Source organism: Aplosporella prunicola, assembly GCF_010093885.1.
Source record: "Aplosporella prunicola CBS 121167 unplaced genomic scaffold K452scaffold_21, whole genome shotgun sequence".
Classification (NCBI taxonomy): Eukaryota; Fungi; Ascomycota; class Dothideomycetes; order Botryosphaeriales; family Aplosporellaceae; genus Aplosporella; species Aplosporella prunicola.
In genome coordinates, this window is record NW_022983549.1 from 103,133 (window position 1) to 129,317 (window position 26,185).

General features: G+C 58.1%; 13 protein-coding genes across 13 annotated transcripts in view; 9 read left to right on the top strand and 4 right to left on the bottom strand.

Annotated features, from left to right (window-relative positions):
- Window positions 1–52: 52 nt before the first annotated feature.
- K452DRAFT_310920 (polysaccharide lyase family 4 protein) lies at window positions 53–2,022 on the top strand (the record flags this gene model as incomplete). Its single annotated transcript, XM_033543372.1, has 4 exons — window positions 53–263; window positions 316–767; window positions 826–951; window positions 1,033–2,022. 4 exons carry the CDS (start codon window positions 53–55, stop codon window positions 2,020–2,022), a joined length of 1,779 nt encoding a protein of 592 aa, XP_033394664.1.
- Window positions 2,023–3,206: 1,184 nt separating this feature from the next.
- K452DRAFT_337768 (uncharacterized protein) lies at window positions 3,207–4,710 on the top strand (the record flags this gene model as incomplete). The annotated part of the gene is made up of 2 exons (XM_033545271.1): window positions 3,207–3,799; window positions 4,015–4,710. The coding sequence occupies exons 1-2, from the start codon at window positions 3,473–3,475 to the stop codon at window positions 4,708–4,710; spliced, it is 1,023 nt and encodes a 340-aa protein (XP_033394665.1). The 5' UTR covers window positions 3,207–3,472.
- Window positions 4,711–6,133: 1,423 nt separating this feature from the next.
- K452DRAFT_310922 (uncharacterized protein) lies at window positions 6,134–7,264 on the bottom strand (the record flags this gene model as incomplete). The annotated part of the gene is made up of 3 exons (XM_033543373.1): window positions 6,134–6,236; window positions 6,292–6,864; window positions 6,912–7,264. The coding sequence occupies 3 exons, from the start codon at window positions 7,262–7,264 to the stop codon at window positions 6,134–6,136; spliced, it is 1,029 nt and encodes a 342-aa protein (XP_033394666.1).
- Window positions 7,265–8,609: 1,345 nt separating this feature from the next.
- Window positions 8,610–9,575, top strand: K452DRAFT_300543 (uncharacterized protein; the record flags this gene model as incomplete). Its single annotated transcript, XM_033542341.1, has 2 exons — window positions 8,610–8,868; window positions 8,926–9,575. The coding sequence occupies 2 exons, from the start codon at window positions 8,610–8,612 to the stop codon at window positions 9,573–9,575; spliced, it is 909 nt and encodes a 302-aa protein (XP_033394667.1).
- Window positions 9,576–10,041: 466 nt separating this feature from the next.
- On the bottom strand, window positions 10,042–10,856 carry K452DRAFT_78700 (uncharacterized protein). The gene is made up of 2 exons (XM_033547142.1): window positions 10,589–10,856; window positions 10,042–10,501 (listed from the first exon to the last, which is right to left on the bottom strand). Exons 1-2 carry the CDS (start codon window positions 10,642–10,644, stop codon window positions 10,090–10,092), a joined length of 468 nt encoding a protein of 155 aa, XP_033394668.1. The 5' UTR covers window positions 10,645–10,856; the 3' UTR covers window positions 10,042–10,089.
- Window positions 10,857–12,046: 1,190 nt separating this feature from the next.
- K452DRAFT_78705 (uncharacterized protein) lies at window positions 12,047–12,867 on the top strand. The gene has a single exon (XM_033547143.1). It carries the CDS (start codon window positions 12,272–12,274, stop codon window positions 12,779–12,781), a length of 510 nt encoding a protein of 169 aa, XP_033394669.1. The 5' UTR covers window positions 12,047–12,271; the 3' UTR covers window positions 12,782–12,867.
- Window positions 12,868–12,986: 119 nt separating this feature from the next.
- Window positions 12,987–13,746, top strand: K452DRAFT_290064 (uncharacterized protein). The gene has a single exon (XM_033540935.1). The coding sequence runs from the start codon at window positions 13,076–13,078 to the stop codon at window positions 13,712–13,714; it is 639 nt and encodes a 212-aa protein (XP_033394670.1). The 5' UTR covers window positions 12,987–13,075; the 3' UTR covers window positions 13,715–13,746.
- A 483-nt stretch (window positions 13,747–14,229) lies between these two features.
- K452DRAFT_232819 (uncharacterized protein) lies at window positions 14,230–16,003 on the top strand (the record flags this gene model as incomplete). The annotated part of the gene is made up of 3 exons (XM_033537263.1): window positions 14,230–15,169; window positions 15,243–15,711; window positions 15,838–16,003. The coding sequence occupies 3 exons, from the start codon at window positions 14,230–14,232 to the stop codon at window positions 16,001–16,003; spliced, it is 1,575 nt and encodes a 524-aa protein (XP_033394671.1).
- Window positions 16,004–17,962: 1,959 nt separating this feature from the next.
- K452DRAFT_233171 (uncharacterized protein) lies at window positions 17,963–19,182 on the top strand (the record flags this gene model as incomplete). Its single annotated transcript, XM_033537283.1, has 4 exons — window positions 17,963–18,001; window positions 18,142–18,456; window positions 18,509–18,892; window positions 18,943–19,182. 4 exons carry the CDS (start codon window positions 17,963–17,965, stop codon window positions 19,180–19,182), a joined length of 978 nt encoding a protein of 325 aa, XP_033394672.1.
- Window positions 19,183–19,581: 399 nt separating this feature from the next.
- On the top strand, window positions 19,582–20,646 carry K452DRAFT_290067 (uncharacterized protein). The gene is made up of 4 exons (XM_033540936.1): window positions 19,582–19,616; window positions 19,925–20,104; window positions 20,184–20,432; window positions 20,495–20,646. The coding sequence occupies exons 1-4, from the start codon at window positions 19,604–19,606 to the stop codon at window positions 20,515–20,517; spliced, it is 465 nt and encodes a 154-aa protein (XP_033394673.1). The 5' UTR covers window positions 19,582–19,603; the 3' UTR covers window positions 20,518–20,646.
- Window positions 20,647–20,864: 218 nt separating this feature from the next.
- On the top strand, window positions 20,865–24,231 carry K452DRAFT_275873 (uncharacterized protein). Its single transcript, XM_033539255.1, has 4 exons — window positions 20,865–20,993; window positions 21,057–21,220; window positions 21,352–21,721; window positions 21,769–24,231. The coding sequence occupies exons 2-4, from the start codon at window positions 21,080–21,082 to the stop codon at window positions 23,898–23,900; spliced, it is 2,643 nt and encodes an 880-aa protein (XP_033394674.1). The 5' UTR covers window positions 20,865–20,993; window positions 21,057–21,079; the 3' UTR covers window positions 23,901–24,231.
- Window positions 24,232–25,031: 800 nt separating this feature from the next.
- Window positions 25,032–25,715, bottom strand: K452DRAFT_300549 (uncharacterized protein; the record flags this gene model as incomplete). The annotated part of the gene is made up of 1 exon (XM_033542342.1): window positions 25,032–25,715. One exon carries the CDS (start codon window positions 25,713–25,715, stop codon window positions 25,032–25,034), a length of 684 nt encoding a protein of 227 aa, XP_033394675.1.
- A 166-nt stretch (window positions 25,716–25,881) lies between these two features.
- K452DRAFT_78786 (uncharacterized protein) overlaps window positions 25,882–26,185 on the bottom strand; it is a 2,426-nt gene continuing 2,122 nt past the window's right edge. The window contains exon 3 of the mRNA XM_033547145.1: window positions 25,882–26,125. Within this exon, the coding sequence (XP_033394676.1) occupies window positions 26,048–26,125 (78 nt within the window). The 3' untranslated portion in view covers window positions 25,882–26,047. The remainder of the gene's footprint in view (window positions 26,126–26,185) is intronic.

Consider the following 26,185-nt stretch of genomic DNA (forward strand, 5'->3'; position numbering starts at 1 on the left):
CGGATTTCTGTTTGCTTGCTAGGTAGAGCTGAGGCAGTGCGCTTGCTTTACGATGGTTGGTGCTACGATCGCCGTTGCTTGGGCGCTGCTGCTTGTGCGCGCGTGTTTTGCTGCTGGGCCGTTTCTGAAAGAGCTGGATGCCTCGACGTGGGTTATTGGGAATGATTATTGGAATCTGACTCAAGGACGGCAGTATGCTACCAAGCTGTACTACAAAGAGCACGACTGCGTGGGCGACGCTTGGGGGCATTATGTCAGCTACAGTATGTTGATGGTTTGTTCAGTGCTTGTGCCAAACACTGACATACGATATAGACGGTGCCCAGAGCGACCTGAACTGGACCTCAGCAGACATCTACCAGCGCACGGCCGAGTACATCGACGTGCGCTTCAACGCGACCGAGGGCGAGATGCACTGGGTCATCTATGCCGACCTGGCGGGCGCGTACCAGTACTTTGTGAACCGCGCGCTGCCCGTGTTGGGCGAGTTCAGGACGCTCTGGCGCCTGGACAACACGACGTTCCCGAACGCGCGCACCAACGAGAAAGATGGCCCGCTGCCGGACCTGACGCTCTATGCTAATGCCACTAAGGTCCAGGACGAGACGTGGCAGCTGTCCAGCGGCGAGTACCTCACCAAGTACGACTGGACGACGTTTCTGCGCGATGTCGACTACTACGGCGTCTATGGCGATGAGTTCGGCAGCTGGTATATCAACCCCGGCAAGGACTACTTCAACGGCGACCATTTGAAGCAAGAGCTCATTGTGAGTGGTTTCCGGGCGTGCTGCTGGAAAAGATTGATTGAATGCTGACATGGAAAAGGTCCACCGCGAGTCGGCGACCGGCGACGCCGTCCAGCTCAACATGCTGCACGGGACGCACTTCCAGGCCTCGTCCTCCGACGCCTTCGCCGACGGCAAGCTCTGGGGCCCCTGGCTCTGGTACCTCGTAAGCCTCCCCCAATACCCCTCAGCTGCAAACCGCACGCGCACGCACGCGCACGCACTAACGCCCCTCGCTCCGCCGTAGAACAACGGCTCCAAGCCCGACGCCGCAGCACGCCAAGCCCAGGAATTCGCGTCCTGGCCGTACTCATGGTTCTCGCACCCGGGGTACCAGGCCCGCGCGCGCCGCATACGCGGCACGCTGCGCCTCTCGGACGGGCGGCCCGCGGCGGGCGCGGCCGTGTTTTTAGGTGACAGCAACCCCAATACGTCGACGCTGGACATGGGGCGTGGAAGCTACTACACGGCGTACGCGGACGCGGGGGGCGCGTTCGCGTTCGAGCACGTGCGCGCGGGGACGTACGGGCTGCAGGCGTGGGCGAACGGGGGCGCCGTGATTGGCGATGTAGCGGGGGCGTATGTGCGGAACTCGAGCGTCGTTGTTGTCGCGGGCGGCAGCGAGGGCGCCGAGAGCAGTGCTGCTGATGTTGATGGTGCCGAGATTGAGCTGGGCACGCTGACATGGCGGGTCCCGGGTGGCCGCGAGCGCCTCTTCCTCCTCGGCGACTTCGACCGCAAAGCCCTAGGCTTCAAGCACGGCGGCGCGGCGCGCGCGCACGGCCTCGTCGAGCGCTGTCCTGCTAACTTGACGTTTGTGGTGGGTCGCAGCGCTGCGGACTCGGACTGGTGTTTTGGGCAGTCGGCGCCGGGGGCGTGGGAGATAACCTTTTTCGTCGGCGATGGCGGGGGGAACAACACTGCCAACGGCACTGGCACTGCTATTGCAAGCAACAGCGCCAGAAAAGCGCTGCTGACGGTGTCGCTGGCGGGGTACTCGTCTGGCACGACGGCGGGCGTGTTCGTCAATGGGGCCCGCGTCGGGAATCTGACGGATATTGCATCGGATCCGAGTTTGTATCGGAGCGCGACGGCGGCGGGGGAGTGGCATTTGTTTGAGTTTGAGGTGGCGGGGGGCGTGCTGCGTGAGGGGTGGAATAGGGTCGCGTTTGTGGTGGAGAAGAGTTCGCGCTGGCGCGGCTTTTTGTGGGATGCCGTGGGTTTGGAGTGGGTGTGAGGATCCGGGAGTAACAGTAACACTATACGAACGCTGTGCTACTCCTAGTGCCAGTAACATAGCATGGAACACCTCGCAATAATCCCGCGAAAAACACCCTCCGCCCCGCATGCGCATCCGTAACACCGTCGTCATAGTCATCCTAGGAGTAGGTGGTCTCAGCAGCCAAACGCACACGAGGACATACACGCTGCCAACGCCAACGCCAAGCGCGGCACTCACTTACTCTACTCGCTCGCTCACTCGCTTCTTGAATATATAAATGCACGCGCTAGCGGCAGCCACGCGTAAGCGCCTAGCTTCCTAGCTTCCTAGCTTCCTGACTGATAGAGCTCGCCGTGGCTGCTGCTGCCTAGCGGAGGCGGACAACAACGACACGCCAGGAAAGCGGGAGAGAAAGAGAGAGAGGGGGGGGGGGGGCGGATGGGACTCGCTCGCTGCTTCCGCTGCCCAGACGCGGCCAAGAGAGCGGGCGTCGGTGACGGTGGTGATGACGGCGACAATGACACGACCACACTCCCGCGCGGCACTAGGACTCGCCCACTCACTCACTTACCCACGCACGAGCGTGAAGGCTGGAGATAGACGGTGAGTGCCTTAGTAAGTACCTACCTAGATAGGAGGAGGAGGTGGTGGAGGTGGTGGTGAATTACTCAGCACACGCGCCATGTGCTCGGGAATCTCTGATCCGATCCGAGCAAAGCACTGGAGCTCGCTTCGGCGCGCCCCTGCCAGCTCCTGTCACAGACTCAGACTCCAGGTGCTCGCTTCGCTCGCCCAGCGCCCGCCGCGCCCGGCCGCTTAGCCCCTTCCAGACACTAGGTAGGCTGGCTCCACGCCGAACGCGATAGCGAGACTGCCCAGGCGACCCAGCAGCCAAGCCAAGGCCCAGAGTGAAGTGTACTGTAGGAGGCCGGACTTAAGCATGTCCGGTATACTCTACTACGTCCATACATAGGGACGCGCTAGGGCCTGTCTGTTCTGTCGCTTTCTTCTGCTTCTGCTTCTTTGTTTGTTTGTTCGCTGCCTCGTACATACCTAGGCACTAACGAACTGGTTGGTCTTGCTACCCGACGCCGATACTGCCCGGACCGGACTTTTTTGCGTACGAGGACTGGATTGGATTGGGTTGATCGCCCGTGTGCTTGTTTTCGAACGAGTGACTACATACGACGCGCCGATCCCAGGATCCTGCGATACGATACCTAGAGGACTAGGTAGCGACTAGACGGACCGCAGCGCCGCCACCGCCGCTTGTTGTTCAAGCCGTCATAGAGCTGCGTACGTTCACTCGCGCTCGAGTATATCTGCCTGCTGCCAGTCTGCGCACCCCAGCGCCGTCAGCCCGTCCGCGCCGCCACCACCGGCACCAACAAAGACTTTCACTCGCACCCTCACTCTCACTCTCACTCCTACCCACGACGACGACGACAACGCACTTCACGCCACCATGGCCTCGCTCCTGCCTGCGCTCCTCGCGCGCGACAGCACAGTAACGAGCTACCGACCGACGACGTACTCGGACTGGGCTGCCTACCGCGACGCCTGCACCCTAGCCACCTGCCCGCTCTCCGACTCGTACTGGGCGTACCGGCCCTCGCTAGGCGCGAACGCGGCATTCGCGGCCATCTTCGGCCTCTCGCTGCTGCTGTTCCTCGTGCAGGGCGTTGTCAGCAAGCGCTTTCTTGGCTTTACGATCGCCATGGTCTCGGGTGATATCTTGGAGGTGTTGGGCTATGCGGGTCGCTTGATGAGCTGGAGTAATCCGTTTGGCGAGGTGAGTTGTTGTGTGTTGTTTTGTGTTTTGAGAGTGCTGTGTGGTTTGTGGTTGGGGTGTCGTGCGTACTTACCCGTATGCATACCTACCTACCACTGTCCAGGAAGATGGGCATACATACATATGCTCCCGCGGTGGCACAACATCCCTTCTCCACGCACACCCGCAAGCACAACCCCGCACTTACCAAACCCCCACTAACACCCCCCTCCCAGAACGGATTCCTAATGCAAATCGTATGCCTCACCATCGCGCCCGCCTTCATGGCCGCGGGGATCTACTTCTGCCTCTCACGGATCGTTGCGACCTTCGGGGCCTCCAACTCGCGCATCCCGCCCCTCGCCTACCCGCGCATCTTCATCCCCTGCGACGTCATCTCCCTCCTGCTGCAAGCCGCCGGCGGCGGCCTCGCCTCCGCCCAGTCGCACGCCAACAAAGACCCCAACACCGGCAACAACATCATGATCGCGGGCCTGGCGTTCCAAGTGGCCACGCTGGCCGTCTTCATCGCGCTCGCAACCGACTTCTCGATCCGCACGGCGCGCCGCGTGCGCGCGCTCGGCGACGCGCAGGCCCTGGACCCGGCGCACGCGCGGCTGCGCGCCAGCTGGGCGTTCAAGGGCTTTCTGGCCGCGCTGGCGTTCTCGACGCTGTGTATTTTTACGCGCAGCGTGTACCGCGTCGCCGAGCTTAGTGAGGGCTGGACGGGGCATCTGATTGAGACGCAGCGGTATTTCATTGGGCTGGAGGGCGCGGTTGTTGGCGCGGCCATGTTGGCGCTGAATGCGTTCCACCCGGGCTTGTGCTTTAGGGAAGGCTATGAGGTCAGGGGGAAGGGGGGGTTTGGGCGGAAGAAGCACGCGGCTGGGGAAGGGGCGGAGAAGAACGTTGATCAAGTTGGTGAGATTTGAGTGGGTGGGTTGTGTTGAGCTGAGTTGAGTTGGGTTGGTGGATGTTGTTTTGCTTTTCTTTTTCTTTTTCTTTTTCTTTCCCTGTTTTTCCCCTTTCTTTTTCTTTTGGATGGACATGGCGCGCAAGGCTGCTTGCTTGCTTGCTTGTATGCTTGCATAATGGGTGGATGTTTCTTGTTCCTTTTACGAGACGAGAGACGAGCAAGGCGAACGACGAGCAACGAGCAAAGCGAGAAGACGACTACAGCAAGACGACGAGGACGGAGACGAGGACGGAGACGAGTACAACAAGACGCGTACAACAAGACGACGAGATAGAGAGCTGAGAAAAGAGAAGCAGGAAACAAGAGGGGCGGGGAAGAGCGGACGGTTCTCCTGCTGCTGCTGGTTTGTTTGTTTGTTATATATCCGCCGCCATAGCGGCCGCACGCACGCACGCACAGGTCATACCATAGTGCCATGGTGCCATAGGTACCCTCGTGCCACACACACACACACACACACGTACTGTACTGTACTTATTTAGTCTAATCGAACGAACAAATGCTTGCATACACATACATACACACGGACAGCCCATTCCGTTTTCCGCGTTGTCCTGTTCGTCTGCCCTCTACGCACGCAAACCCATACACACGCGCCGGTTCTCAGACCCCATCTAGTGGCCGCGTATAGCTAGGGTTGTAGAGCAGGGCACCAAACCAGCGCAGAACTCGCATCCGTCCAGCATGCTGAGTCGTGGACCGTCGCCTCCATAAACATGCACAGGACGTAGTGCGTAGTATAGGAAGCCGGTGATCTCCGCTATAGAGATACCTATCGGTGACCCCATAGCGGCCCGAGGCGCTTATAGCTTGTACGTACGTGGTACATAAGTATAGGTAGTGCGGGCGCAGCGGAACGGACCGTCTACCTAGGTAGGTAGGTACGCTGGACGCGGTCCCGCTCCCGCCCGCCCCGATGGGAGACGTCCGGCTATGGTGCTGTGCGCCTCCGTCTTGTACATTACGTACGCACGCCACGGAGAGAGGGTCGAAGCTCGAAGCCGAGAGCTTCTGGTATGGTGGCCGCGAGAGATGGATGGCTGGACGGACGGCCGGTCTGGGGTCGTGCTGCGAGCATGCTACTCTGTACAGGCACGGGCTGTCGTGTGCCTCTTCGTTGAGGCCTGTGTGGTGCTCGACCCGGCACTAACGCCATCCCGTAGAAGCAAGCAAGCAAGCAGGCGCGGCGGCTCGTCCGTCCATGTCCAGAATCGCGTGTCTCCTGTCTCGTGGTCCGTCTCTTCGTGTCAGTTCCATTATGGCCGCATGTTGAACTGCGTGCGATCCCTACTGACACACACACACACACACACACACACACACACACACACGGCCTCGGGGTATTTTAGGAAACCAGTCCTTTCGAGTTCCACTTGCGCTCACTCATCCGGTACGTCAGGAAGACCCTCCGGCGTCTGCGGCCACGCCTTGGGTTCGCACTGGCCGAAATACTCGCACGCGCAGCGCTGTGGCGCAGGACAGCTTCATTACAGTCAGCGCAAATACCGCCATAAGCGCGGAATGGGGAAGGACTCACTGCACCGGCTCGCCCGTCATGATGTACGCCCACAGCTTCTCGAGCACGCGCCCGCTGACATCATCCGGCAGGCTGGAATCCAGCACCCACTGGCGCAAGCGGCGGTAGTCGCCTTTCGCGTGGCGGCGGACCGCCTCGCGCGTCACCGCGAACTGGGCACAGCATTGCGACGCAATGGTCTCTGGTACGGGCATCCCCGGGAACAGCGTACTCCATGACCGCGCGATCTCGTCCTCAGTCGGCTGCCGGTTCACTCCCGGCCCCCAGACCACGGCGTCGTGCGTCACCGGCCGTATCTCCATCGGGCAGCTGGGGTACCAGTCGCAGCGTAGGGGCACGTAGCCAGCCGATTCAAGCGCCGGAATGCGTAAATTCTTGATCAGGTGGACGATGTCCCCTTCTTGGTGCCAGCTGAGCCGGTGGCCATGAACGAAGAAAGCGTACGGTGGGAATGAATCGTAGTTGTCGATGATGAAGGTGAGGTAGGCCATCGCTTCATGGCCTTTGTTTGCCGGAATGGTGAGATGAGGTGGTGGGTATGGGTCGTCGACGTTGTAAGGATACAAGTCCCAGCTATCTGGCTTTAGCAGTTGATGATTTGATTGCATTGGCACACATACCCAACTGTCAGCTCATCCATCCAGGTAACGTTGGTTGTACTTCGGGCCGACGCAATGACAGCTGGTAGCCGGAAGTCCTGAGCATCCAGTTTCCCAACTGCAGCACTGGGAGTCTCTGTTGGAGGCATAGAAGCTATTGCGGTGGAGGTCTCATGAGTTTCTTCCGGAACCGGGAGGCTGGTTGCACCAGCGTCCTTCTCCGCATTGTCAAACGATAGATCGGCATTGTGGAGCCGCTCATCTGAAGTATCGTATAGGTACTGGTGAGAGAGGAAGAGCAGCAGGGCAAACACTAAGAAAACAACACCCAATCTCTGCTTCTGGCCCAAAGGAGTCTTGAATATAGAGATCATGGAGAAAAAGTGCAAATGACAGTCTGAGGGGCTTTGGGAGTAAAGACAGTGGACGTTGAAGTATACAAATTTAAGAATGACGGAAAAATTATATGATGGACGCAGGAAAATTGGGGAAACGAGGGATGTATGTACTCCGGAGTAGGTACCAATCGACAGCAAAAAAAGCAGTTTAGCGGCACCCTGGTTTGGGGGTGGCTTTGACTGATCATCATGCCGTTGCGCGGCCCAAAGAGCTGTCCTGACAGTCTCCACCATCAGCACCTGTCTCCATTCAAAACCCAGACAAGGTGTACTCCGTCGCGGCACAGTATCGCGTAGGCGCGTATGCAGCCCTGTGAGGAAACTAGCCCGGATAACGCCCCGGTACCGCAGACGATATCAGGAAAGTAGCCGCGAGCCTGCAGCATGTGAGTGAGCTGTTTTCGAGACCACCCCTGAATCAGTTTCAAACCCCAGTTCCATTGCGCTTATGTTAATGGAGGATAGCCTATGAGAGGCGGGAATAAAAAGCAACACCATGACGCGGCGCTTCGGTATTTCGCTTGAAGAATCGGAGATAAGTGGCCAAGGCGAACTGCGCCGCGTAATGACGTGAGACAATTGACGATGCGAACACTGTTGCGCCCATGAGCCTCCCGGGCTGGACGAGGGCTTACCGTCGACGTGGTAAGATTGATGATGGTGGAGACCGGTCGCAACCGAACGGTGCGGAGACATCGTGACTGCCGTGTGCGGAGTGCGCACTAAACCGCATTGGGCTGCCCCCCCCCAATCTTGCCTCCACCTCCGCTCTCGCCGGTTCATCAAACACCACAACGGCCCTCTGTGCCGCTATATTACCAGGATACGCAGTATTCTAGAAATTGACCGGCGGAATAGATCTGGAGAGACGGAATAAGCATCTACAAAAACCGCTGATTGTCGGTCCACGCCCGGACCTACCTATCACAGCGTGACAGCTGCACCACCGGCGAGATACGAGCAACGACAGCCTCATGAAACCGGCTTTCACGCTGTACATGTCGGCATATCTCTATATATGGATCCCCTTAGCCGACTCACATACGTGCAGCCAGTCACTTTGCACGACAAGCGCCGACATGGCTTTCAGTAAGCGCAGTTAATTGCGGCACAGCTGGAGATGGCGGCCCGTAGCAGCATGCATGCCTTGGCATCCCAAAACCGCAATTCAGGAATACCCCCAGGGCCCTTGGGCGGCTCTGTGCGGCGCAGTTCAAGCTCACTGTAAAATAGATGATTGTCCTTGGCTGCATTGTCTCTGATCTCCTCTCCCACCCCAATATCGCCCGGTGAGATCTAAAACATCTTCTTTTCATTGAACATGGCTATGTCCATCTTCTTCATAATTTTCTCTTTGTTTCTCTGCTTCGTCAACGGCCGGACCTGCTACGGAGTCAACGGCCTAGCCTACGAAGACAATCAAGTCTGCCCCGGATCCTCCGCCTGCTGCGGGGTCGAAGCAACATGTCTACCGAACCGGCTGTGCCACAACCCGAACGATGCTAACGCCACGCTCGTCCGAGGACCCTGCGCGGAGTACCCCTATGACTCGACAGTGTGCGGCAAGATCTGCTTGCAAAGTAAGGAGGCTCCACACGTTGGCTCTTGCAACCTTCATATCTGACACCAACATGCAGACGAGACCGAGGCCGCAAATGGATTCTTGCCGCGTGTGACCGTCTGCCCAGACGGAAGCCTCTGCTGCAACTACAACCCGACATGCTGCTCGGACGGAAACGGCATTTGGCTGAGCGAAACGGGTGACGAGGTCTTTCTGACTCGGCCATCATCACTGCTGTCGTCGTCTTCCTCCGCATCCACCAGCTCCATAACATCGACCAAAAGCAGCGACGCCGCAGTATCAGTCGCCGATGTACCAACCGCAACGGCAGCCGGCCCCTCCGCCAGTAACACCGCTCCGCTCTCGAGCCAGACCATTGCTGCTGCCGGTTCCTCCGCCACATCAACCTCGGGTCTCACAACCGGCGCCAAGATCGGCATCGGCATTGGCGTGCCCGTTGCCGTTGCAATCATTGGCGCTCTTGGAGTCGGCCTGTACTTGCTGCATCGGCGACAGAAAGCGCCCACGATGCCGCATGCGCCTGGCGGGATGTTTTCGTCTTCACCACCACAGGCAATGGTACAACTGCCGGAGAACGAGCGCGCCGAGAAGCAGACGCAACCCGACGAGAGCGTGCTGTATGAGATGCCGGCGTATCCACGGACTCCACGGGAGCTGGACACCAGAAAGCGGGATACGCGTGAGGGTAGCGAGCAGTGGAGCTGACAGGGCGCGCGTTCCTGAGTCTGTTTTGCGTGGTGATGATGTTATGAAGCCAGCCGGCAAGTGGGCGGATAATTGTCTTTTCAGCGTCATTGTAGAGCCTCAATCCCAAGCTTTTTCCTGCGCCACTCAGAGGTGTGCGCAGTCAACGCCTCTCGCCCCCCTTTACTCCGCAGCTTGCAGCAGCAACGCGAATTTCCGGCCCGAGAGAATCAAGACAGCTTGTGCCATTAGAAGTTGTGCAGCGGTCCGGGTCGCGCAGCGGCGATTTGCCTTCGGAAAACGGGTTGGTCCTCTTCGCAATCCTCCTGCTCATCCCACGTCTCTCCCCGTTCAAAACCCCCCTCTTCTCTCTCCCTCCTCGATCCTCTCCCACCCATCTCGCGCAGCAAATCCAGAACTCCTTCCATCGCGCTCCTAACGAGATAAACAAGCAGGACCAGCCCCACGAGCGCGTACGTCGAGCAGCACGGGAAGCGGCGCAGCGCGGCGGGCAGGGCGGTCGTGCGGTCCGCTATCATGGCTGGGTTTGGTTGCCGGTGGGGGGTACGGTACGGTGGTGTGTAATGGGGTTGGACAATGATGATGGCGATGGTGATGGATATGGATATGGATACTTATGTAGGCTGGCTGGCAGGTAGGTATGCAGGGAGGTATCGAGGTATCGAGGTGGTGGGTTTGTAGCTTGGCGGATAGGTACGTGGGTATGTGGGTTGTGTATGTGGTTGTCGACGACAACAACAACGGCAACAACGGCAACAACGGCAACAACAGCAGTAAACAGCAAGCGGAAGTAGAAACAAGCAGCAGCAGCGCCAATACTTAACCCCCTCCGGCCCACACCCCACATGCCCCTCCTCCTCTGACGTACGCCGCAAATTCGACACTTGACACCCCGGCATGTTTGATCTGCGCGGGCTGCCCCGCAGCTGCAGATGATGATGAGCTGACTGCGACGGCGGACGGCTGACGCGCATGCTTGCCTAGTGCGTAATGCCTAGGTAGCTAGTACTTACCTAGCTATGCCTGCCTTGCGTTTACAGGCTGCGGGACGCGCTGCTAGGTGCTGCATCTATGTACATACACCGGCACCAAGGTAGGGCCTCGATGATGATGGCTCTGAGCGGGGCAGGCATTGGCGTGGGATCCTGGGTACTATGTAACGACCTGGGGTCTGCGGTTCGCGAGCAAGCGCGTGGGGGTGGCCTGAGACAGGCCTGCAGTGCGGTGCGGCTGGACGCGGTGGGTGCTTGTGACCTACCTACCTGCCTACCTGCCTGCCTACAGGCGCATGCATACGTACAGAGCTGCATTGCGCGCTCGTGACGCTGAATCTGCATGGCGGGGGCGGCGTAGTGCAGCGCAGCGCATTGCATTGATGCAGACGCAGGCAGGCGGGTGGGTGTTTTTTGCAGCGGTGGTGGTGGGGGGGCAATGGGCTTGTCCAAGCCGTGGCATTGTGGAGGAGCGACCTTGGCCTAGCCAGCTCCAAAACAGGCAGGGCCTCGCGCGCAACCATGGCAGCGAAAATTATTCCCGCTCTCGTCGCGGCTGATTGCAACTGTGGACTCGGGGTCGAAGGCCTTATGGCGCGGCGCCAGCAAGCGGCCCTCAGGTTTAGTGGACGGTGGGGGGGGCGTGTGGGGGGCGCGCAGAGAAACTTGGGGAGGTGGTTACAGTAAGCGAGCCGCGATTGCGCGCGCCATGACAAGAATGGTGATGGATTAACTACCTATGCCTCTTTGCCTACTGCGTACTGTAGGTAGGAGGATGGGCAGGGGTGCAGCTGGTTGTGCTTGATGCGGCTGCGTGGCAGACGTCACAGCGGTGCGACCCTGAGGCCGCGTTTGGCGTCCCGTCAGGCTAGGGAGTGCCTTCTTCCGACCTCCACCCTTCCCCCCCGTTCAGCTGAGGCAGCACCCTGTTGTCGCAAATGCTTGCTGGGCTGGCTGAAGGCACGGTCTGCTCATGTCTACGGAGTACGGGGGAGCACCGCCCTGTTACACCCGTAGGCGTACCTTCTTGGTGCTTCATCACCATCACCACCATCGCCAGCCATCGCCGCCGCGGACGTCCTTCGTGACCCCCCACCCTCGGCCGATCTCAGATAGAAGGGTAACGCGGTCACACGAACTCGTATCCCGCTCAAACGCCCTCGCATTGACGAACCGAACCGCACGCCGTGTCACCGCTATGCCTATGCGTGCATGTATGTTCGTACACATGTAGCTGCGGCTTTGCCCCTCCCCTTCCCGGCAGGCATGATCGGTTGCACAAGCAGGGAATGCCGCTTGAGATCTCAGCCGAGGGAGCCCCGCGCTTGCCGGTCGCCATCACGGAGGAGAAAGGAGGCAGCCAGAGACAGGTAGGTGTGAGAGGTGGGTAGCTTCCAACACCATTCATTCAGCGCGCGCGCCTACCTGCCATGACATGCCATCTTTCCGCATCTCTCGCGGCCAGGCAGGCATGTCTGGCCATCCGAGGCAGTACAAAAGCAAATCCGCCACCCGTCCTGCACCACATCCACAACATCCCACTTGTCCTTCGCATTGTCAGCCGCAACATCACCCATCCACTAGCATCCATTGCATTGTCGATCCAGCGGGCTGGTTCTACAGACTACAGCACCTAGCAGCGCCACCAGCAACACCTGCCAATCACCCACTCATCCACATCCCGCATCCCGCATCATCGCAGCAATGCACGCATACGCACCCTCCTTCTCTAGTGCGCTGCTCGCCCTGGGCACAGCCACTACGGCCATCCACGCGGCTGTTTTGCCACCCTCATCGGAGCGACCCATGGTCATCGAGCCAATGCCGCCAGCTCAAGCGCAGCTTCTGCCTGGGACGTTCCCGCCTAGCAATCCACTTTTGCCGCCGCCAGTGGAGAAAAGAGATGGTTCTGTCTTGACTGCAAGGAACACGACTGATGACAGCCTCGAGACGTCCCCGGCTGGAATGTGGTCAACTCCCCAATGGCCCTCTTCGCCGATGCCTCCGACGGTGACCGAGGAGAGGGCTCTCTCGGCCTTGCTAGCGGGTTCAGCTGCTGCCCCAGCGGATTCAACCCCAACTGTGAAACTGATGGGCTTTCCAATCTGCGTGGCCTGGGGCGTGAAGAACATCGAGGTTTGTGCAGCACAGCCAACCTCGTCTTCTCCACTGCCCTCTCACTCACTTTCCTTCACTGTCGCTCCACGTTACTAATGGTATCTCCAGCATGCCTACATCAATCGCGCTAACCAAGACCTGACGGCATGCGTTTCCGGTTGCCTGAATACGCTGCACTGCAGATCTGTCGCCTACTTGCGGCGTCACAAACACTGCTATCTGTTCACGAAGTACGTCGAAGAGTTGGATGTCACCCTTTGGCCAGCCAGTTCTTTCGTCTACTACGACATTGAATGCGCTCGTTCGACTTGGGAGAATGAGGAAGCGATATTGGGGCCCCACGGCTTGGCCAAAAGCGGTGTGAAAGCACTGAGAGATGCTTCGAGGTCAATGGACGATCGTTCCGGAATCCCTGGTGATGATGACGACCAGGACGACGAACAAGAGGATGACCAAGAGGGTGACCAAGAAGACGATCAAGAGGAAGATCAAGGGGACGACCTAGAGGACGTCGACCAGGACGACGACCAGGAAGACAACGACCAAGAGGATGACCAAGAGGACGATGATCAAGAGGAAGTTCTGGATCATGACGGCCTAGATGATGACAACAACTTGCCTACCCGTGTCCATCCGCCTGCTTCTTTGGAACAACGCCACGAGATGGTACATCACTACGGCGATGACCAGGAAGATGATGACCAAGAGAATGGCGACCAGGAAGATGACTACGAGGATGATAGCAGCGACGAGGACGAGGATAGCGATGACGAGGAGAGCGATGACGAGGAGGACGATGATGATGAGGACGAGGAGGACGACGACGAAGAGGATGCTGACGAAAAAGAGGATGATGATGATGATGATGATGATGATGAAGAGGACGATGATGGCTATGAGGTGGACGGAGACGAGGAGGACGACCAACAGGAGGCTGGCTCCCCGTTGAGTGACGATGAGGGATCTCCTCGTTTCGATTCCCCTGCCTCTCCGGAAGAAGGCTCCAAGGTGGCTCAACCAGGACAATGAATGAAACGAGCAGTTCCCGGGGCAGGAATCACGGCAGTCAACTCAGTCATCATGGCATTGCGGCGGAGAGGCGGAGTTTGGGATGAGTGAAGCGGGGTGTTGCTTGTTTCTCTGTCTTAGTCCTATCACCCTACCGAGTCTTTTTTGAAAAGCATCAATGACTTTGAATTGTTTGTTTCTTGCACTTGTCTTTGTTTTGTCATTTGTGAATGCATGTTAACTATGTGGTAAGCTGCAGCTTGGGTGTGGATGCTCAACAGTTTCCGGGGTTTGGTGGAGAGTCAGGTACAACGGCCGACTCGGAGGAGGACGCCTCAAACGGGAGCGGGGACCGGGACTAGGGACGGGGACGGGGATCCTTGCTGGCGATCTGGGTGCGTGGGTTGATATGATAAGAAGGCGGGTTCGCGCCACTTGACTACTTTACCTACTAACTTTACTTTGCTACAGCAGCACAGCACAGCACGATGGAGCAGCACCACCAGCCCCAACAACCTCACCACCATCCCGCCCTCATGCCCAACCACCCCCTCGCAGCGTCCGCGCTAGCAGCGCTGCTGCTGTACTGCCTCGCCACGGCCGCGTACAGGCTGTACCTATCGCCACTAGCACGCTTCCCGGGCCCGAAACTCGCGGCGCTGACGAGGTGGTATGAGTTCTACCACGATGGGCTTCGTGGGGGGAAGTATACGTGGCGCATTGGGGAGATGCATAAGCGTTACGGGCCTATCGTCAGGATCTCGCCGTGGGAACTGCACGTTAGTGATACGGCGTTTATAGACACATTATACGCTCCCGGCAGCCAAGTCCGGGACAAACACGCCTTCTACACGCGGCAGTTCGGGCTGCCGGCGTCGGGGTTCGGGACGGCGTCGCACGCGCTGCACCGGCTGCGCCGCGGCGCGCTGAACCGCTTCTTCTCGCGGCAGAGCGTGTGCGCGCTGGAGCCGCTGCTGGGGCGGTGCGCGCGCACGCTGTGCGACCAGCTGGAGACGTATGCGGGGACGGGCGAGGTGGTCGACTTGTGCGACGCGTTCAGCTGTCTGGCGACGGATGTGGTCAGCGCGTATGCGTTTGGGCGGAGTTATGGGTTCTTGGAGAATAGGGCGTTTCGGCCGAATCTGAGAGAGGGCATTGATGGCGGGATGAAGATGGGCGCGACCATGAAGATGCTGCCGTGGTTGTTGCCGTTGCTGCGGAGGGTGCCGGATGCGTGGGTCCTGTGGGCGATGCCGGGCATGGCGGGGTATATGGGCTTTCAGCGGGAGATGCGGCGGGTGGTGGGGAGGATTGAGGAGGAGGAAAAGAGGAGTGCTGGTGCTGGTGGGGAAAAGAAGGAGGGAGAGGCGGAACTGCAGCGGACGATCTTCCACGAGGTTTTGCGCGGCGATCTCCCGCCCGAGGAGAAGAAGACGGCGCGACTGTCGCAGGAAGGGCAGGCCGTGATAGGCGCCGGTGCGTCCCCTTCCCCTTCCCAATATCCATATCCCCCCTAACCACGCTAACCCCCGACCTTCCCCATAAACAGGTACGGAAACAACAGCCTGGACGCTCTGCGTCATCCTCTACCACGTGCTCGCGAATTGCGCCCTCCTTGAGAACCTGCGCACCGAGCTGCTCACCACCGCCCCCGACGCCACCTCCTGGCGCGCGCTCGAGCAGCTGCCGCTCCTGAGCGCGACAGTCGCTGAGGGCTTGCGCCTGTCGTACGGGCTCGCGACGCGGCTGGCGCGGGTCGCGCCCGTGCCTTTGCGGTTTCGGTCGAGCTCTGGGCCCGGCTCTGGTGCAGAAACCTTCGGGGACGTAGATGTCGTGATCCCGCCCAACACGCCTGTAGGCATGACCGCGGTGCTGGTGCACCATGACGCGCGCGTGTTCCCCGATTCGGAACGGTTTTGGCCCGAGAGGTGGTTGGTTGCGACCGCGGAGCAGCGGCGCGAGATGGAGCGGTGCTTGCTGAGTTTTTCGCGGGGCGGGCGGCAGTGCTTGGGCATGAAGTGCGTGGTCTCTTTCGTCTCCTTCCTCTTTCCTCGACCCTTGTTTCCCACTTGCTTACCCTTTCCACGTGTCCGTGTGGTGTGGTGTGCTGGTTTAAATTTGCTAACAAAATCTTGTCATGATAGTCTGGCGTACGCGGAACTGTACATCACGCTCGCGACCGTGCTGCGCCGCTTGGGCGCACGCTTGCAGCTTTTCGAGACGGACGAGGACGACGTGCGCGTGCATCGCGACATGTTTCTCCCGAAGCCCAGGGATGGCTCGAAGGGCGTGCGGGTGCTTGTTGTGTAGATGTTGAGGCTGAAGCTGAGGCTGAATGTAGGGAAAGAGGAGGGAGAGGCGTAACTGCTTGACGACCTTCCCAGACCTGGTACCAGCCGGGCCAAGGCATCTGGAGTACGTACTTGTAATGGTGGGTTTCGAGCACCGTGCTTGCAAGTCAGACTTTCCGCGTCTATGCAACTGGTGCCAGCTTCGTGCTGTACGCTAAAATTACCTACCTATGTAGTAGTAGTGACCTTTGCACATCTCAAAAAGTAACTCCATGATACACAAACCATCACCGACTGGTATTAGCATTTTGTAGAGCCGACAAGCTTCCGCGTTACCCAGACACTTCGTAGTAACTCCATATGTCCGCACCACGTAAGGGTAAAGAGGTCGGATTTGCTACCTTCGTTGATTTTCTGCCCCAAGGCACTGGCGCGGGGTTTGTATCTCGTTCCCTCCGAGCCTTTGGTCGTTGGGAAAACCTAGAAAGTCTTTTTTTAAGAGGGAACAAGTGTTCAACAGCAGGGTGTCCCTGCAAAGAAGATCGTGGTCTCATACCTGGCCGGTTTTGTACCAAACGCTCCTTTATAGTCACAAGGGAGGTTTTTTCGGCCTAGCTCTTGAAGATACTAGGAAAGACGAATTGGAGTGCCAATTTGTCGGGGCTGATAAGCCGTTCATCCTGAGAAAGACATCAAGTCCTTACTACCGCTTCGTGGGAGAAGCGTCCGCTGCCGGGTTGCTGGAGCAAAGGGTCTTTTTAACTCTGGCTTGGCGGATCTTGTTGAATTCTGGATCCCGTAGACTGGCTGGACATGTCGCGTTCCGTCGTTGTTGCAAAGAACGTCGGCCGCGATTCCGACACATAACGATTATATTAGGTTAGCCATCAATTGGACGCAAACACAAATATCTTAGCTCGGCGGATTCATTGGCCTGTAGAAAGTAACACAACCATACGTGACTTGACGTAAGCCCTTGGCTCGGCTTGAATCCGTGTATTCCGGGGCTGAACTGGACGTCCAAAATCCATGTATTGCTGAAGTAACGAGCATTGCCCCTTGTAGGAGCGTCATTCGTATTGAACGCCGAGAAATATGCAGCTTACTGAGACTCGACCATACGATCACAGCCTCGTCCGACATATGAGACATTTTTGAGGAGGACAGGCCTGAGATCCTACCTTCAGCCACTCCCTTGCCCCTATCCACGTCGTGGTGAGTGGGTGTTGCGCGATAAGGCGGAAATATTGAAGTTCAGGTCCGTAGGGCTGGACCGCGGAGATGCAGATCCGGAAAAATTGGCAGGATCCTGGCTAAAAGGATGAGACGTAGCACAACAAGCCCATGTGAAGCGAGTAGTCAATGGCAGAGGTCAGGAGAGAGATATACAGCGAGCAGGTGGCCCCGGGAACCCCCACGTCACGGTGTTTGAAGAGGCCACGACTACCCGTCGGCGGCGCTGTCGGAGCGGGCAAGCAGTGACGCAGGCCGAACCGGTGTAAAATGCCCGTGGATGCGCCGGGAATTGCCCAAGGCAACGAGTCGTGTTGAGTTTATCCCGCAAGGCGAACGCTTGGCGGGCCGGCGCCGACGCGCTTTGTCAGAAGGCGGCCAGAACGTTGGCACGAAGGTCAAGGTCGTGGACCAAGGCAGAAGGCGAAAGAAGCCGGCGGGCGGGAGCGTAGACAGTTGCAGCGTAGCGGCAGGCCCGTCGCCGACCAAAGGGCTGAATGACAGAGGGTGGATGTGACGGCGATTGACGTGTCGGCAGCCATGCAGCGCGTCTTCCCTGCAGCGGTCCGCCTTTATTCCAGCCCGAGCGCCACCCTGTGACATCGACGGTCGATTGAAAACCCCACCGCGACGCCGCCCTACATATTAATCCTTCCTTTCGCATCTCACCCTCACCACAACCTCTCCCTTCTTGATACCCCCCAAATCACTCTTCACCTCCAATCACCACCACATACTTCCCAACATGCCTTCCTCCCTCGAGCAGCTCAAGTCCTCCGGCACCGTAAGTTTTGCCCCGCTGAACCCCTCAACACCTACCCCGCCGCCGGCGCCGCCGGTACTGGCGGAATGCGTCGCGATACGATCTCCCAACAATTCGCGCCCCCTTCTCAACCGCCTTTTCTGACTCTCACCTCCGTATAGACCGTCGTCTGCGACTCTGGTGACTTCGCCACCATCTCCAAGTACACCCCCCAGGATGCCACCACCAACCCCTCCCTGATCCTGGCCGCCTCCAAGAAGGCCGAGTACGCCAAGCTCATCGACGCTGCCGCCCAGTACGGCAAGTCCAAGGGCGGCTCCATCGACGAGCAGATCGAGGCCACCCTCGACAACCTCCTCGTCCAGTTCGGCAAGGAGATCCTCAAGCTCATCCCCGGCAAGGTCTCCACCGAGGTTGATGCCCGCCTCTCCTTCGACACCAAGGCCTCGGTCAGCAAGGCTCTTGAGATCATCAAGGTGCGTTTTCTAGCCAGTGATACAACGAACAATCGAAGTTGACATTTCGCAGCTCTACGAGCAGGAGGGTATCTCCAAGGACCGTGTCCTGATCAAGATCGCCTCCACCTGGGAGGGTATCAAGGCCGCCGAGATCCTGCAGAGGGACCACGGCATCAACTGCAACCTGACCCTCATGTTCTCTCTGGAGCAGGCCATTGCTGCTGCCGAGGCTGACGCCTATCTCATCTCTCCCTTCGTCGGCCGTATCCTTGACTGGTACAAGGCCGCCAACAAGAAGGAGTACTCCGCCAGCGAGGACCCCGGTGTCAAGTCCGTCCAGCACATCTTCAACTACTACAAGAAGTTCGGCTACAAGACCATCGTCATGGGTGCTTCCTTCCGTAACATTGGCGAGATCACCGAGCTTGCTGGCTGCGACTACCTCACCATTGCTGTAAGTTTACTTGCCCTGATCTGCCGAACAAGCGCTAACGATTGCTGCAGCCCAACCTCCTTGAGCAGCTCTACAACTCCCAGGACGCTGTCCCCAAGAAGCTGGCTTCCGAGGACACCGCCAAGCTCGACATTGAGAAGAAGAGCTACATCAACGACGAGGCCCTCTTCCGCTTCGACTTCAACGAGCAGCAGATGGCTGTTGAGAAGCTCCGTGAGGGTATCTCCAAGTTCGCCGCTGACGCGGTCACCCTCAAGGACATCCTCCGCGAGAGGCTCCAGAAGGCTTAAATTGCTGATCCGATATCGGGGCTGCGGGCAGACTGAACGGCGCACTGAGCTTGGATTGTCTTTTAGCAATTTTTGACGTTGATGATAAACCTATTAGTTAGCATGTGACTTTCGCCACAAAAAAATAGACCTCCTTTTGAACGCGACACGATGATCCCGAGGCCGCAAATGGTGAAGACATGTTGCAAAGTGACGCGAACAGCCATTTCCGAGCGGAACACACTCGCCGAGGGCTGTGGCGACGGTGATTGGCGGGTGGGAGCTTCGGAGATATGCTTTCTGATGTAATCGCGTCAGAGCTCTGAGAGCCCCGCTCAATGACAACTCCGCTCGATTCTCTGAGTTACGAAACTCTTCACCTCCATCTTCAAGCTTCAGAAAGACTCATCAAACCCTCCAAAACCCATCTATAACCGTCAAAATGGTCAAGGCTGGTAAGTCAGATAACTTTTGTTTGTTTCATGAGGCTCTTTGGACCCTTTGAGCGGAAGTGGGGCACCGTTGAGCGTGTTTGAGCATGTTCTCAAGGGATGATGTTCGGTGCCGTCGCTCTCGACACCTCAATTGGCCGATTTCATCAGATCAAGCGGCACCTTGATGGATCAGCTGCGGGCGTGATCGTTGTGATACGCCCTGCTACGTGCTGAGATGGGAATGGTACCCGTCTGCCGCCCATCAAGGTGTCGACTTGGCGGCCCAATGTCGTGGAACAGCTGGCTAACGAGCACTTGAACAAAAACAGTTGCTGTCCTCCGTGGTGACTCTAACGTCAAGGGCACCGTCACCTTCGAGCAGGCCTCCGAGGCTGAGCCCACCACCGTTACCTGGGACATCTCCGGTAACGATGCCAACGCCGAGCGTGGCATGCACGTTCACGCCTTCGGTGACAACACCAACGGCTGCACCTCCGCCGGCCCCCACTGTAAGAATCCCGACCCTTGGATATTGATGCCGGTTGAAGTTTTTTGGAAGAACTGCTGCTGACAAAGGGATGTCCGCAGTCAACCCCCACGGCAAGACCCACGGTGCTCCCGCCGACGAGGAGCGCCACGTTGGTGACCTTGGCAACTTCAAGACCGACGGCCAGGGTAACGCCAAGGGCTCCGTTGCCGACAAGCTGATCAAGCTCGTTGGCCCCGAGAGCGTCATTGGCCGCACTGTCGTTGTCCACTCCGGCACCGACGACCTCGGCAAGGGTGGTAACGAGGAGTCCAAGAAGACCGGCAACGCTGGCACCCGCCCTGCCTGCGGTAAGTTTATATTCCTTGCGACGAGCAACCGGGGCCCGACCGCTAATGCATTGGTTACACAGGTGTCATTGGTATCTCCGGTTAAGCGCGGACATGCAGCGCATAAACAATAAATTTAGGGACTAATGCTGGCCCTTGACGATGTAAACGGCTTTGCGTATCGTAGAACATAGTTCTAGCACTTCCTAATCTAAGCAACTGTGATCTACGCGAATTAGCTTGCCATTGTGCTCTCTGTTGTGTTTTTATGGTGCCGATCCTGTCTGCTGACGGGGCGGATTGAAAAGGTGACTGCTCTGAGCGGTCCTGCATGCGTGAAAGGCGGAGGATTGCCGAGCTCGGGCCCCTAATTGAGGTCGGTGACGAAAAGGCCAGACAACCCGAACCCCACAACTTCGCATCCCAAGCTTAAGAACTCCCATCAACAACTTTACCTCCGCCACCTCCCTCCCTTGTCCTCAACTTGCAATCTCACAAATTGGTCCTTAGAAAAGGAATTGTCTTCCTTGTCACTGGGATTGTGTAGCATTTGCATCCATTCCTCGAAAAGTAACAGCTCGTGTGAGTGTCACGCCAGACGCCTGGAGCTTTCAATGACAGAACTAACATTCAATGCGCCTTCAGCAGCACCAATCGATCGATCAATCATGGCTCTCTTCCAGGCAAAGGTCAAGAGCGTGCTCTCCGGCGACACCATCGTCCTGCACAACATCAACAACCCGAAGCAAGAGCGCACCTTGAGCCTCGCCTTCGTTTCTGCGCCTAGGTTAAGGAGAGAGGGCGATGAGGTACGTTATACAACAATCCCGGTTTCCTGGGTTGGATCGCGGAGAAGCTGCGGCTATGCGCATTTGCTTCGCCATCCTTTCCAATCCTACCCCTCATGCGCAGCTCAAGCTAACTTTTGTTTCCAACGAAGCCCTTCGCCTTCGAATCTCGCGACTTCCTGCGCCGTCTCCTTGTCGGAAGGGTCGTACAGTTCAAGGTCCTGTACACCATTCCCACCGGAGCCAAGCGTGATTACGGACTGGTTGCTCTCGCCGGCGACGGCCCGCAGGTCCCCGAGCTCGCGCTTGCTGAGGGTTGGGTGAAACTCCGCGACGATGCCGACCGCAAGGACGATTCGGAGGCGTCACAACAACTGCTGTCCAAGCTCGAGGCTCTCGAGGCGCGGGCCAAGGCGGACTCGAAGGGCCTGTGGGCTGAGACTGGCGGCCGCATTGAAACTTCTTTCGACCTTCCGGACGCGCAGGGCTTCTTGAGCCAACACAAGGGCCAGGACCTGGATGGTAAGTTATATCCATATTTGGGAGGGTTGTGGCTAACCCGGAAACAGCCATTGTTGAGAAGGTTCTCAGCGGCGACCGCCTCATTGCGCGCATCTTGGTGTCCCCGAACAAGCACATACAGACGATGGTCCTCGTTGCCGGTGTCCGCGCCCCTTCGACCAAGCGGATAAATCCCTCGGACGGAAAAGAGCAGCCCGCGGAACCCTTCGGCGACGACGCACAGTTCTTCATCGAATCGCGCCTTCTCCAGCGGACCGTCAAGCTCTCCCCTCTTGGTGTGAGCCCGCAGAACCAGCTCATCGCCAGCGTCAAGCACCCCCAGAAGGGCAACGTCGCGCCTTTCCTGCTCGATGCCGGTCTTGCGAGGTGTGCGGACCAACACGTCACGCTGCTGGGTCAGGAAATGAGCAAGCTGCGCCTGGCTGAGCGTCATGCGAAGGAGCAGAGGTTGGGCATCTACCAGGGCCACGTCGCCGCCAGGCCGAGCGCCGGCAACGAGGTCGAGGTTGTGGTTAGCAGGGTGCAAACTGCCGACACTCTATACCTGCGCAACAAGAACGGAGTCGAGAAGCGCGTCAACTTGAGCAGCGTCAGGCAGCCCAAGCCTTCGGATCCCAAGCAGTCACCATGGGGCGCTGAGGCCAAGGAATTCCTACGCAAGCGCCTGATTGGCAAGCACGTCAAGGTTGTCATTGATGGCAAGCGCCCCGCCACCGAGGGTTACGACGAGCGCGAGATGGCCACCGTTACTCTCAACAGCAAGAACATTGGTCTTCTGTTGGTTGAGAACGGCTACGCATCGGTCATCAGGCACCGCGCCGACGACTCTGACCGCAGCCCCATTTACGACGATCTACTTCAGGCTGAGGAGCAGGCGCAAGCGGAGAAGAAGGGCATGTGGTCTCCCAAGGGGCCCTCTACCAAGCAATACGTGGATTACTCGGAGAGCCTGGAGAAGGCTAAGAGGCAGCTCACCCTGCTCTCGAGGCAGAAGAAGGTGCCTGCGGTTGTCGACTTCGTCAAGTCTGGCTCTCGTTTCACCGTTCTCGTTCCCCGCGAGAATGCCAAGCTCACTTTCGTCCTCTCTGGTATCCGCGCCCCCAGGTCTGCCCGCAACCCCAACGAGAAGAGCGAGCCATTCGGCCAGGAGGCCCACGATTTCGCCAACAAGAGGTGCCAGCAGCGTGATGTGGAGATTGATGTCGAGGACCTTGACAAGGTTGGCGGCTTCATTGGAACTCTTTATATCAACCGCGAGAGCTTCGCCAAGCTGCTGGTCGAGGAAGGCCTTGCCTCGGTGCACGCCTACTCCGCCGAGAAGTCTGGCAACGCGAACGAGCTCTTCGCTGCGGAGCAGAGGGCCAAGGAGGGCCGCAAGGGCATGTGGCAGAACTGGGACCCCTCGCAAGACGAGCAGGAGGAGGAGGCTCCCGTCGAGCAGACCAACGGCAGCAACGGCGCTGCCGTGACCGCCGAGCGCCGCAAGGACTACCGCGATGTCGTCGTCACCAACGTCGACGAGAACGGCAAGCTGAAGATCCAGGAGGTCGGAAGCGGCACGAGCGCGCTGACGGAGCTGATGAACTCGTTCCGGAAGTTCCACCAGAACAGCGCCAACGCCAAGGGCGTCGAGACGGTCAAGGCGGGCGACTTTGTGTCGGCGCGCTTCACCGAGGACGACGAGTGGTACCGCGCCAAGATCAGGCGCAACGACCGCGAGGCCAAGAAGGTCGAGGTCGTGTACGTCGACTACGGCAACTCGGAGACGATTCCGTACGGACGGCTGCGGCCGCTGCCGGCGCAGTTCAGTACATCGACGCTGAAGGCGCAGGCGATTGACGCGGTGCTCTCGTTCCTGCAATTCCCGACGTCGGCCGACTACCTACGCGACGCTGTCGACTTCATTGCGAACGAGACGGCGGGGCGGCAGATGGTGGCCAACGTGGACAACATTGCCGACGGCAGCCTGTACGTGACGCTGTTCGACCCGGAAAGCCAGAACCGCGACGAGCACCTCAACGGCGACGTGGTGGCGGGCGGGTACGCCATGGTGCCGCGGAAGCTGAAGGCGTGGGAGCGCGCGGCGAGCGACGTGCTGGCTGTGCTGAAGGAGCGCGAGGAGGAGGCCAAGGCTGAGCGGAAGGGCATTTGGGAGTATGGCGATTTGACCGAGGATTAAGCGTGTGTGCGTGTGTGTGTACATACATGCTTTGAGAGAGAGGGGGTTGTTGTTGTAGGCTCCCGGTACTAGTAGTGCGTGGTGTGGTGTGGTGGCAAGGGGATTGGAAAGCGGTTGCCTCGTTGTGTTGTTGATCTTCTTAGCTCTACTTATTCCCGCCGACGACGATGAAGGCGGCGACGCGAAGGTGGTGTGTGGCAATCGATGCTCGATGCTCGATGGTTGATTGATAGGGAAGAAGAAAGCCTGTTTTGGCTTGTTTTTTTTTTTTTTTTTTTTTTTTTTTTTTTTTTTTTTTTTTTTTTTTTTTTTTTTTTTTTTTTTTTTTTTTGGCTTACTTGCTTGGTTGTTTGTTCTTTTGATTTGATTTGATTTGCTTGCTATGCTTGCTATGCTTGCTATGCTTGCTATGCTTGCTTCGCTTGCTACTGTACAAGGTACAACAACACATCGTAACAAGACACAAAGTTGCCGTAGGTCTGTAGGTCTGTTGGTCTGTGGGTTTGTAGTTTGGACAGGGGAGCGAGGGGAGGGGACTAGGGGGGGATGAAAAGGACAAAAGTAAAGAATAAAGAATGGGAGAATTGGTTGACTGATTATATGCTGTGTCTACTCCTAAATACTTTATGATTGTGGTTGTGGTTGTGGTTGTGGTCGTGGACGTGGACGTGAAGTTGATGCGTTGTGTATCGTATAGGTTGGTGGTTCGTCAGTTGGTTAGTAACAGTAGCAGTAGTAGTATATAGCAGTAGCAGCAGCAGCAGCAGCAGCAGTAGAGAGCGAAGAGCGAAGAGTGATGAGCGAAGAAGGTGGTGTACGTGCGGTTTGAACAATAATAGAGAAACGAGAAAGTGTATCGCTATAGGTACCTACAGATGGGATGTTGCATACGAGTATCGTGCTCGTGTGGCTTTTTGTTTTGGTTTTTTTTTTTTTTTTTGTAGGCACAGAGGTAGGTAGGGTGCTGGACGGTGCGTTGGTTTGCTGGTTGCGGGGGAGGTGGTATATGTTTGCGTGTTTGCTTGTTTGTTTGAATCGTTATGCGTAGTTGGCCTTTCACTAAGTTCTGCCTGTACGGCTACCTAACCGCACCCACCCAACACACTACCCAAACCACTCAAACCAAACAAGCTACCACACCATGCCTCCATCCTCACCAAAGCCCCATCCAGACCCAGACCCACCCACCCACCCCAGCTCCCCCAAGCCCAACACGTCGTAATCATCGCCAAAGCCGAACGCGTCGAGGTCGGCTGTCCAGAGTGGCAGCTCGTCGCGCGCTGGCACCGCTTCCCGTGCCCCTTCTACCTCTATACTAGCAGTGCGCGCGGCTGCGTTTGTGTCTGCACTGCCCTCCACCCCAGCCTCCTCCCCACTCGCCGCTGCCGCACTCCCCTCCGTCGGAGGACGATGAGGAAGCGGACCCGGACCCGAACCGCCAAGCACGTGCTCCAGCGCCTTAGCCAAGAACGCCTTTCCCCTTTTACAGATTCTTGCCGCCGGGTCGAGGGGCGGGATCCGCGCCAGCGCCGCGAGATAGACGGCTAGGGACTGGATTGCGTGGGAGCGGTTGAGGGGCGAATGCCCCGCATTCGAGCCGTCTGCATTCGCAGGGGAAGAAGAAGGTAAACGGGAACAGGAAGTGTGAGTATATTCATGCTTGTGCAAGCGCACCAGCTCAGCAGCAACAGCGCACGCAGCAGGCAGACCCGGCGACGTCAGCATCGTCCACGCGTCCTGGAAGGCAAGACAGAGCTCGCCGCGCCCCGCGGCGGCGACGACGCCATCGAGCAGTTTTTGCGCGGCGAGGAGCATTTTGGTGGACGCGGTTGCGCGGGTTTCGCTCGTGGTTGTGGTAGTAATGGTGGAAGCAGTATGCCTAAGCACAGCCCTCCACAGCAAAAACTCATTATGCAGACTCTCGAGGCGGATGAACACGAGGTAGAGGCACTCGACCGGGGGCGCGGACGCAAGCGCAGCAGCAGCGGCGGGGTCGTCGTCGGCGCGTAGGTGTGCCGGGAGCGCGTCCCAGGTTGCTGTGGCTTGGGCTTCGATTTGCCTGGGTGGGGGGTTGGGTTAGTGTGTGTGTGAGTTGATGGGAGGGAGGATGGGGAGAAAGGGGGGTGTGAATGGGGAACACGACAAACCTACCTCGCTCGCCCAACAACGTCCCCCTCAGAATCAAAGGTCCCGATCGAGAACTCTAGAATGTCCTCCCGTACACGCTGCGCACACTAATCAGCCATTCACGCCTCCCCAAACGGAAAAACCAACAAGACCAGGAT

Excerpts from the sequence above, each read along its gene's own strand:
- K452DRAFT_78700 (XM_033547142.1), bottom strand. The coding sequence starts at position 10,644 with ATGCAGCACCTAGCAGCGCGTCCCGCAGCCTGTAAACGCAAGGCAGGC. Across the intron at positions 10,502-10,588 it reads CGCAAGGCAGGCATAGCTAG|CTGCGGGGCAGCCCGCGCAG; the intron begins GTAAGTACTAGC and ends CATCATCTGCAG.
- K452DRAFT_78705 (XM_033547143.1), top strand. The coding sequence starts at position 12,272 with ATGCACGCATACGCACCCTCCTTCTCTAGTGCGCTGCTCGCCCTGGGC.
- K452DRAFT_290064 (XM_033540935.1), top strand. The coding sequence starts at position 13,076 with ATGGACGATCGTTCCGGAATCCCTGGTGATGATGACGACCAGGACGAC.
- K452DRAFT_290067 (XM_033540936.1), top strand. Across the intron at positions 20,105-20,183 it reads CACCTCCGCCGGCCCCCACT|TCAACCCCCACGGCAAGACC; the intron begins GTAAGAATCCCG and ends GGATGTCCGCAG. Across the intron at positions 20,433-20,494 it reads TGGCACCCGCCCTGCCTGCG|GTGTCATTGGTATCTCCGGT; the intron begins GTAAGTTTATAT and ends TTGGTTACACAG.
- K452DRAFT_275873 (XM_033539255.1), top strand. The coding sequence starts at position 21,080 with ATGGCTCTCTTCCAGGCAAAGGTCAAGAGCGTGCTCTCCGGCGACACC. Across the intron at positions 21,221-21,351 it reads TAAGGAGAGAGGGCGATGAG|CCCTTCGCCTTCGAATCTCG; the intron begins GTACGTTATACA and ends TTTCCAACGAAG. Across the intron at positions 21,722-21,768 it reads CAAGGGCCAGGACCTGGATG|CCATTGTTGAGAAGGTTCTC; the intron begins GTAAGTTATATC and ends ACCCGGAAACAG.